Below are 12,880 nucleotides of genomic sequence, written 5' to 3' on the forward strand. Positions count from 1 at the left end.
AACATTACATTCATTTCATCTATTCCCATTTTCTCTCTCTCTCTCTCTCTCTCTCTATATATATATATATATATATATATATATATATAGATTCAAGATTCAAGATGTTTATTGGTCATGTGCACAGTAAGAACACAGCAATGAAATTCTTACTTTGTTCGTTTCCCTCCACATAGACACAAGAATAAAAAAATAGAAAAAACAATTATAAATATAAAAAAAGAGGGCAAAGTACAGAAGAATAATTTAAAAGGATATATATACATGTATATATATATATATACATAACTAAATGTACTGTACTGTGAGTATTTTGCAGTTACAGTTCTGGGTTATCTGAAGGGTCGAGCTCAGGCTGTGCTTGTTTCTATCTGTACTGATTCATATTGTGAAAGATGTTCTTCTCTTCAGTCAGCCGTAACTACACCTCTCATGTGTGTGGAGTGAAGAACACAGCATCCTGTGTGTCCCCTGTGACAGAGGAAAGACCTCACATGTGTGCTGGAGTCCTGCAGCTTCTTTCCTCTTACAGTTACCTGGTGAGGAGTTGGTGCGCACGAGGTGATCTGGTGCAGATGGTGGGGGGGGGGCCCAGATACCAGTGAACCGGTGGGAGGGGCGTTCACTGGTGGAAAATACACGACAAGTGCCGGTGGTTGGCTGTCTGTCAGACATGAAGTGAGCGCGGATGAGCCAGAGTCCGGGCAGAGGACGTGACATGTAACAAGTGGCGAGCGGCTCCTGGTCTCAGCTGTGCCCGGGTCCGCCACAGGGACCGAAGAGCCGAGCGTGTACCTGCAGGCTGGCGGCGTGCGAGCGGCTCAGAGGCAGATCCTCTGCAGAACACGCCCCGATAGAAAAAGGTAGAGCCTCGCACACGCACACGGACGCACGCACACACTCAGGCCGAGCAGCGAGGAGCGGAGCCGCTTACCTGAGAACCACAGCCCCGATGCTCCAGCACGGGCTCGCACCGCCGGACGCATACCAAATGAAATCAGTTTATTTCCTCAAACTCTGCTTCGTCCCGAGGAGCTTTCTTCGCGCCTGCAGCCCGGAGCACCTGGACGCCCCGCGGGACACCACAGAGAAATAAGGCAGAGCAGTGATCCACCGGCCGGCTGAGCACCATGAGCAGGAAGGCACGGCGCTGGATTTTCCATTTTTTCCTGTGCCTCGGAGTAGTTTATCTGAAAATCGGGTGAGTTTTTTTGGGGGGGTGGGGGGGGTGTGCTGCAGGTTGGCCACACAGGCGCAATAAAACATTTGAGAACGAATGTGTGATTTTTAGCAGAGGGCTGGGGGGCTGCAGAGTGAGGGTCCTGTCCGGCTGGTTAGTCCTTGCAAGTTATGTATTGTTACATTCGTTTACTGTATTACATACATTTGGGGGAGGGGGGGGCTCATCAGACCACATGCAGTTATTCCACAGCTGATTTAAGTCAGATCAGTGAATATTTACTCAGATCAGAGAGAGGCCTGTCCCCAAACACCTGCAGAACCTCTAGAGGAAAACGCCACATGTGACCCTGTCCCACCTTCACCGCAGGGGTCTGTCATCGGTGGTTGCGCTGGGGGCGAGCATCATCTGTAATAAAATCCCCGGCTTGGCCCCCCGTCAGAGGACTATCTGTCAGAGCCGACCCGACGCCATCATAGTGATCGGAGAGGGGGTTCAGATGGGCATCAATGAGTGTCAGTTTCAATTCCGACACGGACGCTGGAACTGTTCGGCCCTGGGGGAGAGGACCGTGTTCGGGAAAGAGCTCAGAGTGGGTACGTTGCTCTTTGATTTCATTTCAACAAGCTGTGCAAACTCAATGTATTGATTCTTCGTGGTTTGTGTGTCACACTGAATAAGTGATATTTACCTGCATTCTTCTCTGAGGTTCTGTAATGGGTTTAAAGTAGTGTTACTGCTCTCTGTCCCCCCCCCACCACCCATGCTCTGCAGACTGATGCCCCTATGGAGGTCTGTACAGTGCAGGGCAGTTGACTGTTCGTGGAAATGTAACAGAATAATCATTGTTGACTCTGAAGGTGAGAAAGACACTGAACTCTTATCAGGCTGAGAGCTCCACTTCAACGATGAGTCCTTCTTCCAAAGAGCCATAGGAGAGACATTGTTGAAACATGTCAGCATGCCTTGGTCTTCATAGTTTCAGTTCTCACAAGATGAATAACTAATAAAATGATTATTACTGAGAACTGAGCCGGTTCATTTTGAAATTGCGGCGTAATAGTACACCAACAGCTTGATTATTGGGAGTTACTTTGCACACAGTCAGTGAACACAGCATGTTTTCCTCGTGTTATTTATACCCTTTGCACTGCCAAGCAAGTGTGGAAGAAGTCACGAAAACGTTTTGAAAATTGCTATAATTTGTCCATAAATAGTCCAAAAAATGCATTCCTCCGAGGTACTCCACTTCTGACACTGACAAATGTCTGTAAGTCTGCTTTCGGTGGGAAAATGAGCCAAAGATTTGATCCTGTGTGTGGAATAAGGCTCGAGGCAATGCTTGCTCCAAAGACAGGACTGCGGAAATAAGTGGAGAATCACATTCAACAGGCTGATATTCTGCCGCTCACCCTGTCACCTCAGAGACAAATGCAGAGCTTTTGGGTGTCACTTTTCACGTCAAGTGTCGTTGAGGATTACAGCTCATGTCGTGTTTGAGCTTTTAATTTATGCTGATCGCTGCTTGTTTTCTATTGTGTTGCCTGAGATGTTTTTAGTATTAGCTGCAACAGACCAGCCTGAGTAGCTGGGATGCACGCAGCGAAAAGGCTGCAGGGTGCATAGTGGGATGTGTCAGTGAGGGATAAAGTGACCTCTGAGTGTAACGGTCAAGATGACACATTCAGCCTCTTTTGTCTGATCATATCAGTGTGTTTTATCACAGTTCCATACTGCAACAATATGCAGCCGCTGTACCATTGCTCGCACCGCGCAGACCTGCATGCTCCTTATCTACTCTCAGCTAAACCACCTTCACGTATGTTCATAAAATACTTTTCCCCCAAAAGCTTCAAGTTCAGACAAGCACTTTCTTCTTGGTTTACAAATTTACCTCCAGGTCCTGCTGCTTTGGCAGGGGATGTTTTATGTAGAATGATTTTAGACCACTGCTTCAGGAATGAACTGCACTTTTGTTGCAGAGCTGCAGAATCCACATTTTACGCAAATTTAGATGAGAAACGAGCTGAGTTACAGGAGACAGCAGGTCAGCTTGAGCGCCGCTCGGGTCCAGCTGCCCTGCTCCGACTCAGTCTGAATCCATTGTTTTGTTTCAGCAGACTGGAACACTGATAACTGACAGAATACATAAATCTGGGATTGTTGTTGGCAGTGATGCAGCAATGTACAGTATTTTGGCATTAGGATCAAGTATCCTCCCCACCCACCAAGTTGGCTACTTGAAGTAACTCACTGTGGGCACTAGCTGCTTCTTTACTGGCTGTAAAGACAGATCAGAGAGTTGGTGTAATACCTCAGCTTTGCATACTTGATGCCAGAATGCTGTTTGATGTGTTTGATGCTCCGTCTGCAGATTGTCCTTAATATGGAAACGAAGGAGCGCGGCATCAAAGAATCACATCCACTTGTTGCAGCAGAGCTCAACAGTTGCACATAAATTTCATTGTCTGAAGGAAAACTAGGACCTTAAATGTCTAAAAAAAGTTTCTATGGTGGTTTAATTGTTAAGGATGATGACTTTATTGGAGGGCCTTTGCAACTTATGGTCATTTTTGAAGGCTTCCCACATGTGCTCCAACAGGAATTATCTCCATTTTAATTAAAAAAAATGCAGTTTGACCTGAAGCACTCAGATTTATGGAGTGGAAATCCATCCGTGTAGGGAGGCTGTGCATGCCTCTCAGATTCACCTCCACTGGGCGGATCTCAGTGTGACGGCGGCTGGGACAAGGGCCAAAAATGATGCCTACACGTTTACTATTCTATCTCCTGCTGAATGGTCTCAAAAAAGGTGCCTTAAACTGATCATAGCTGCTCAGCAGATGGACTGTTAATCACAGAATTTGTTAAATTATACTTAAATTCACAGACTGAATCCTGCAGGTTCTTTGGCTCATTATTAAGACAATGAACTGCGCTGCGTCCGTAGAATTAGTTTCCTTCAGCAGGACTTTCTCCTGTTTCCTTCCAAACTGCTCCATTGTATTTTCTGCAAGATTCAGTTGATGTGTTTCCAGAGAGCTTGATTAATGAATTGGTCTTGGCTTGGCTCATGTATTTTATGATTTGGTTTGAGGCAGCTATTCCAGGTATGTAAGGAGTCTTGACAGTGCCTGAAATAGTGAATCCTGTTGTCGGCAATTGTGATTAAAAATGTCTTTTCTCTTTATCACAGGCAGTAAGGAGGCTGCGTTCACTTACGCTATCATCGCTGCCGGGGTCGCCCATGCAGTCACAGCGGCCTGCACCCAGGGGAGCCTGAGCGGATGCGGCTGCGACAAGGAGAAACAAGGCTTCTATAACCAGGAGGAGGGCTGGAAGTGGGGCGGCTGCTCTGCAGATGTCCACTACGGTGTGGGTTTCTCTAAGGTGTTTGTTGACGCGCGCGAGATCAAGCAGAATGCCAGGACCCTCATGAATTTACACAACAATGAAGTGGGACGCAAGGTATGTCTGTTTCATTCAGTAGTTTAACATCTACATGTCTCACTGCATGGAACTCTTGGGATGAGGGTAGGCAGTCGGCATCCACGTAGCTACCAGCACGAAGAATTTGAAAATGTTGTTGACAAAGACACTTTTCTTAATATGGATAGGTCACATCATGGCCGATACCAGATCCAGCATCTCCAGCTAACATATTCACACTTACAGCCCGGTCAGAGTCTTCAGATCAGGACTAATTACTGAGCCGCCAAGTCAGGCAACACTGAGTGCTGTCTAGAAATTAAAGGCAGGAATCGGGTACATTAAAGTGAGAAAGGAGCTGCAACAGAGATACAGAGTAGCTGCGTGCAGAGCAGCTAAAGACGAGGTGTAGAAGGAAGTAGGAAGGTGTGTGAGACTCTTTTCTGGGTTTGTACGTTTGTAACAAATGTGCCACAATTTCAAAAAAAGAGCAGAACAATGAATAACACAGCAGGTTCCTGGCAGGTGATGCACTAAAATGAAACAAGATGATCTCAAAATGTACAGTTATTACACTAAATGTATGCAGTGTTCACTAAAAAAGGTAATGCTGTGTGATAGTACCTGCTCAGGTGTCATTTTGCTGTTGAGGCATTTGTAAATATACAACTGATGGGTTTTTGGTGAGGGTGTGAGATTGGCTGCAGTCACTCATTACAATGAGACAGTAAAAGAGTTCACGCATGGTTCATGCATGGTTAGATATAAAGTCAAGTTTGGAGCCACTTAGGACAGAGCGTGGCCAGATCCTACAGTCAGTTACAGAACACGGAGAGCCAAGAGGTAACAGTGTCAGACAGGATGCCCAGTGAGGTGGATCCAGGACCGTGACTGCATGAGAGTGCATTACCCAGACTGATGTTGCTTCCCAGCTGGGCAGCCGTAGGAAGCCAAATGACGGATCAATAGAAACTGCAGGACTGTCCACGAAATGGGCCCACAAGAAAGCAATCATTTGCAGAAGCCACAGCAGGCACGAGATCGATCAGTGGAAGTCTGCGATAAAAATACAGCACTAATACACGATAACTGTAAAAGATTTTAAAGGTTAATGTAAACGGGTCTGCAACTCATTTGTCTTCTATTATGTCGGAGTAGATAATTATAATTGGGGTCCAGAGCAAATATGGGAAAATGGACAAAGGAGTCATTTGTAATTTTGGGTAATAAGGTTATTTGCTGTCTTTAGCAGGGTTTTATATATATACACACACACACACACACACACACACACACACACACACACATATATATATATTTGGTAAATATGAAGCTACCATCATAATAAGGTATTCAATATGCTGATGCCAAAGCTGTGAAACATGCTGTACACATAGAACTTTCACTACCTGCATCATAATACTGGTTATCTCAGATGTTTTCTGAGGAGAGGCCAGAAATATCCTCTTTCATCTCTCTAAATTCTGAAAAAATGCAGTAATATTTATCAGACCTAGATACCAAACAATGTCCATTTAGAGCACCGTGCATGCAAAACACTGAGAAACCAAGACTCAGACAGAGTTCATGTCAGTGTCACAGTGACAGGTTCACAGTGTGGTCTCATTCAGGAAGAAAGAGGAGCACTCTCATCGTCCCGGGCCAGGCTTCATATTTGAGGTCTGGCATCAGTCAGAATGTGATACAGTGTGTGAATCTCTTAATATACACTTACTAAACTGATACCTCTGTAATTATTGTAGTAAGGCTCTCGTGTTAAATTGGAGATGATGTCAGTGTGTGTTTTCAGTGCCAACCCTCAAATGTCTTGAGAAGAATAAACAATAGTGTAAAAGGTGCCACGGGAGGCTTACAGGGGTTCTGTTAGACAAACAATGGCAGCTTCGTTGGCATTTCACTTCACTGAACTGCATGAATTAAATGTTTGTCAGGTCTCGGGGGCATGACCACACTAAGCTGTATGCATCCAAGGCTTTTGACAATTACCCCACGAGACTCCAGAGAGTCTGAGGCCACATCAGAGTGGAATAATTAAAAAGCAGGGTGAGGCTTCTCTAATGCCAGCGAGGGTTCCCACTCTGAGAGGAGCGAAGGAGGGTAAACTGATGTCATTCAGCCCAAGGCCCACAGAGAATACCCCGGCTGCTTTTGCCGAAAGGTTCCACTCTAACCCTGAAAAGGCCTTTCACCGCTGCCAGTGTGCTCGCTGTAAATGCCTTGTCGTGGTGACAGACCAAACTGTCTCTTTAGTCACCTCGAGGGCTCGTAAATTAACCCGGCCCCCGTCTGATTCATTTTATTCCACCCACATACAGAGAAACGTTTTGTGGCCACACTGCCTGTTTTTACATTGTTGTTGTCCACAGTGACGCAGCTGGTCGAGATACTGTAGATGTGTGAAACAAAAGCCAGATCGCTCCATAGCGACAGGGAACAAAAGATGCATGGATCTTTGATTTAGCTATTTGCAGGCAGACATGGGCAGTAGGACTCCGACATCATTTCATTAAAGATTATCTGCATTTATTGAGAGATTTTTTTAAAAGTATTTTTTGGGGTTCTTCCCAAAATGTAACTGTAACGACTAACAGAGCAAGATGAAGTTTCCATGCTTTCATACGAGTGTGTTTCTCCCATGGGTGTTTGGAGGCTCATCGTGTCTTGTAAGAGAATGGCACATGCATAGTTACTAGCCATAGGGTGACATACTGTTGCAGCTCGGAGATCTCTGGAATGCTTACATTCATTTTGGAATGCTCGAAAACTTTTGTCTCAACCTGTTGGACTATTCATGCGATATGTTAAACCGAGCATTTCTGTGAACTCTCGAGTTTCTTCATTATGGAAAAACGGTGACAAACAAGCTGTAAGAAGTCGTGTGTAGTGTTAGAACTGCTTAACTTTTATCTTGTGACAGCGTACGACATCTTACAATTAATGAATTTATTGTTTAATGTATTATGCAAAGCTCTGATGAAGGTGTGGTAGACAGTCTGATCTAAAAACAATTAGATACGTAAATATGATCAGTTTTCAGCTGTGCAGCTGTTTCCAGCTGTTTCAAACTGTAAAATCTATCTTCATCTGAACATATCCTCCTTTTTGTAGGTGCTGGAGAAGGGCATGCGTCTGGAGTGCAAGTGTCACGGAGTATCGGGATCCTGCACCACTAAGACATGCTGGACGACGCTCCCCAAGTTCCGTCAGCTGGGATTCATCCTCAAGGAAAAGTACAACCAGGCCGTGCATGTGGAACCGGTACGAGCCAGCCGCAACAAGCGCCCCACCTTCCTGAAGATCAAGAAACCCCACTCCTTCCGCAAGCCCATGGACACAGAGCTGGTCTACATAGAGAAGTCGCCCAACTACTGCGAGGCTGACCCTCTGACCGGCAGCATGGGAACACAGGGTCGCCTGTGCAACAAAACGGCTCAGCAGCCCAACAGCTGCGACCTGATGTGTTGCGGTCGAGGATATAACACACACCAGTACTCACGCGTTTGGCAGTGCAACTGCAAGTTCCTGTGGTGCTGCTACGTCAAGTGCAACACCTGCAGTGAGAGGACAGAGGTGTATACTTGTAAATAGAAAATATTTATTGGATGTGTATTCAGACGCACAGCTAGACTGGACTGTGACTGTGTGTGAGTGTGTGTGTGAGTGTGTGAGTGTGTGTGTGTGTTAATGTATTTCAGAATAAGGGTTCTCTGTGGCTGATACACGTGTGCGGAGCGATTGACTCTGTATTACATCAAAATCACGACAACCGGTTCTTCCAATGTGTGTTGATCAAACCGATGTCGACGGACATCTGCCACGACACTGGACTCAACCTACGGGCTCATACATTGTACTTTCACTTTTTCATTGGAATGCCGCTTCATGCCTTGAACTTCTCCGCAGGCCACACGGTCCTGTTGGCATGACTCACCTCCAACTGATTTTTGTTCGTAGACTAATAATTTATTCAATGAAAAAAAACTACTGATGATTTAGAAAAATTCACTGTTGACTAAATCTGGTAAGGTTTGAAGTTGGTGCAGATGCCTGGTATTTTAGTAAGAGAAAAATATTCAAGTGCACTTAGAAGCTAAAGGATTTGCGCATGTTTAACACACTGGAGCTGAAAACTGAAACGGTCCGAACTGAACCCGACCGAAAGACACATTTGGGACCCTGCGGCTTATGTGCATTAAGCCCAGCAGATGAACATTAAACTACTGATACTTGCTCGGTATGATAGTATTGTTTTCTACTTGTTGATGTCCCCCTTCCCCTACAGTTTTGCTGCTAGTTGTCTGGAAAGTTATGGAGTTTGTGACTGAGCAGCCATATTGACTCGAGCAAGTTGACACCACCAGGAGCAAACGCGAGCTTCCAGACATAAATTCCCCTTAATGTTGGTTGATAGAATATATTTTGTAAGAGATTATTTTTATATATAATATTTTTTTTTATTTATTTTCTATCTCAATGTAAGATATTTTCCCTCAGCATTTCTAACTTTTCAGTTACTTTTAAGTTTACCACTGAAACACTGTTCAGAATCACTGTTAAAAATGTGCCTTGTTCCTCAGCAGCAGAATATGATAATAGTTACATAGTTACACACATAGTTACACTGAAATGTGCCGTATTGTGATTTGTAGCGAACCCATTTCAGGAAACATTATCTTAACTTGGCATGCTACCTATAGAGAGATACCACCTCCGTTACCTGTTGTTCTGCCAGCGTCGGCTTGCACGACTCCAGCTGTCTGAAGAAGACCATTGTGGTTTACTATCCGTATCCTAAGATAAAATAGTATCTACCACAGCATTTTCTGTTAAAATTTGATCCCATGTTAATTTGAACAAAGTTAAACAAAACTGAATTTGTTAGCGTACAAAAAGTCCAGCTGCTATGAGCTTAACAGCGTGGTATGTCTGTGGTATGGTGGTTTCTCCCTTGTGCATGATATCCACTACCGTTTTAGCTGTAATCTCTGCTGTCTAAAAATGTCTGTCCTTCCTGTCGTCCATTGCCGCAGCCATGACGAGCCGCAGCCACATGACTCTCCTCCTCTGTCTGGTTGCTAATGTTTAACCCACTACAGTCTTAAGTGGTGCTCGTCGAAAGCCGCTAAAAACAGTCTGATTAAGACACGTAAATAAATGTTTGACATGCAATGGTGTCGACCAAGGTCATGTTGCAAGGCTGGATTTTTAGGCATTTGTGTTACTGCAAATGTGAACGAGGAACAGAATCTGGGAGTTAGTTTTCCTCCGGCTCTCTATAAGGTGAACCAGTGTTCCACAGGTATGCAGGTTGTGCTCCTTGTCAAGTCTAAGGCTGCAAACCATTTTTCAGTCAAAAGTAGAATGATGACAGGACATGTGGGGAGAGACAGAGAGACAACGTCACTCAACCAAGATCTCTGAGTGAACAACTGGGGATGTTGCGATTCAGGGTTGGCACCATTCGGACCCCCCAGCTGTGTGTCATTTGACATTTTTTGACATGCTGAAGATATGATTTTGGTATCAATACAGAAAGAAATATAAATTGTGTATAAAATCAAATGAAATAAAATCAAATAAAAGAATCTGACCATGCATTCGATCCAAATTTTTGATAATTGATTGATTGATTGATAGTTTTCGATACTTGGTTCTGTGGAAACATTTAAGCCAGTACCCAGTAAGAGTAGAAGATACCCAGCCCTAATATTTAACTATAAAACAACCAGACGAACCTTAACAGGGACTCTAGTGAGCAGTCGTGATAGTACAAGTATCACGACATGCCTTCATCACAGCAGGGTGCGTCACATGGTCATTGTTGCAGAAACCGTACAGCTGTCTCAGTGTTCTTGTCGGCGTGATAAGAGTGTTTCTAGTAAGTGCCTGTTATTTTTGACTGTCCTCATTAAGGGTTGTTCTTGTATGATTGAACTGATAAAATGATATCACCCAACTGCTGTAGTGCTCCTAAATCAAAGGGCACTATCGGCCCATTTCGTGTAAAACCACGTTGTCTTTTCATTCGTCTTTGGTTAATAAATGTTGTCTCAGAATGAACGGAGGGAGGTCATTTTGTATCTAACACACATTAGGTGTGATTGAGGGTTTGCACCGCAGAGGGTGTCGCAGCAGTGTGTGCCTCAGTGAGCAGTGGGAGTGTGGAGCTGCCGACTGATGGATTACTCTGACATCTGCTTCATTCACTCCTCAACAACGTTGCCACAACAACCAAACCGTGCCCCCCAAAAATGCTCCTCGTCTCATCAAGAGGCCAGACTGCCCATTAACAAAATGGTAACCATGCAAAACCCAGATAAAATTTGGATGCTATTTATTTTGTGGAAATGGCGAATGGGACGAAAGTGGGGGGGGGGGGCTTTACAATTGCAAGGGGATGATGTCAAGAAGGATTTCAATCTGAGCAATAGAAAAGGTCTTAACTCCCGGAATAATCGGCACAAAACATTCCTCGGCTAAACTTTGCCTCAATAGAGTGACGCTTTGAAAAGGCAGCTGGCCAAACAGCCTTGGTTAGAGTAACACCACGGCGCCGTCACTGAGAACTCAATAACATTATCAGAGTGTCTCACAGAGCACGGGCTTGTTACATGCTTCACTCTTCAATTCACATTGCTAACAATTCCAACTCATTCAGTTCTATGCAACTTTACAGAACAACATGTGAAAAATATCTTGCTGGTTAAGATGGGAAGTTCATTCTTGACCTTGGAAGTGTCCTTTTAATCGTAATATGGAGATGCATGTATTTGATATATGTAATGAAACAACATGTGAAATTGTTTATCATTGATAATTAGAAGGGAAATAAACTGAATTTGGCCGCCCTGGTTTAGGTAATATTACCTTTTCAGTTATCATGGTGTCACCCCCATCTGAAATGCCATGATATCTTACCCTGGTGCTACCGTGGTACTGTGGTGCTGCTATAGTATACTACACCTCAGTGTGTAACTCACCTTACTGTACTACTTAATAACACACACTGTGATAAAAAAAAAAAAATTCAGCTGTCAACTACTTTCCAAGTTCAATCTTATCTTTGAAGCCTAAATAAGTGAGAATTGTTTAAAGTGATCAGAAACATTTAAAAATCTACAATTCCACGAGTCATGGGCAAACTCTGTGAGGAAGATCATGTGACATGATTTGAAAGCTCCTGAACAGCTATGAAATGGACCCTGTGGTCAGATTGTTTTGTTAAAAACACCCGGCTGGTGTTAATCCTCCTTGAAGCATCACACTGGCTTTGACTTGTTGGCTGGCTCTTAAGTTCCCCAGGAAGACCTCACCAATGGATCACCGGATTGAACTGATTCTGGATCAACAGACCACTTAGCATCTGGAAGAGCTGCAGATCCTCTGGACCAAAATCTGTTAGATAAGAACTTTTTAACATTTTCAATTGCAGACTTGATGAATTATTGCAACAATGACTTTCTGTCATTTATAACTACTGCTGGCTTACTAGCCTTCCTAAGATAGGCAGGAACTAACTGCACACACACACTGCATGTATAAGTCGATGCACAGCGCTGACTCGTCCTCCACAGGCCCCACTCTGTCAGAAACTACAAGCCAAAAGGGGATCATTGCAGCACTAATGAACTGGCTCATGGTGTTTTTCCTATAAACACCAGTGCGTCACTGCCAAGGTCGCTGGTGTTTAATGCCTCTGCTTGTTCCATGGGACTGGAACTGCCTTGCTGTGTCTTTCTGCGTGCGGTGCACCTGTGAACACCTGCATTGAGGTGGTAGTAAATTTATGAGTGCCTGCCAAGTGAGCAGGCTGCTATTGGCACTGCCTCATATCTGCATCTGTTCCTGAAGCTGCTCATGCGAGTTGCCTCCCAGACTCTCCAAGTCGTAGATATTTAATTCCTGCAGAGCTTCAGCCTTTAAAATGCAGCATAACTTTGTTGTGTTTTTCAGATCAACGTCTTTTAGCACGAAAAGCTGACAGCTCATTGCTCCGCTGCAAATGGCGCTGGAAGCTGTCACGCTTGGCTTGTGCAGGAGAGATTCTTTGTCAGAACGTTGATTATTTAAGACAGGGGCTGCTTAATAACTATCATTATAGCAGTACCTTGAGAGCGAGGGCCAATCAGGGTCCAAACACAAATCTCCTCTGCCAACAATGACGTCGTAGCTGAGGAATGAGCCAGAAACAAGGTACACATACTTTGGAAAATCAAAGGGTGTTATGAAGATTTTAATTGAAGGATGTAT

At 44.3% G+C, this 12,880-nt stretch overlaps 1 protein-coding gene across 1 annotated transcript; it reads left to right on the forward strand.

Annotated features, from left to right (window-relative positions):
- Positions 1-1,130: 1,130 nt before the first annotated feature.
- wnt7aa (wingless-type MMTV integration site family, member 7Aa) lies at positions 1,131-8,218 on the forward strand. Its single transcript, XM_070838326.1, has 4 exons — positions 1,131-1,201; positions 1,550-1,776; positions 4,377-4,648; positions 7,739-8,218. The coding sequence occupies exons 1-4, from the start codon at positions 1,131-1,133 to the stop codon at positions 8,216-8,218; spliced, it is 1,050 nt and encodes a 349-aa protein (XP_070694427.1).
- Positions 8,219-12,880: the final 4,662 nt, after the last annotated feature.

The sequence above is a fragment of the Pempheris klunzingeri genome, chromosome 2 (genome assembly GCF_042242105.1).
Source record: "Pempheris klunzingeri isolate RE-2024b chromosome 2, fPemKlu1.hap1, whole genome shotgun sequence".
Taxonomy (NCBI): Eukaryota; Metazoa; Chordata; class Actinopteri; order Acropomatiformes; family Pempheridae; genus Pempheris; species Pempheris klunzingeri.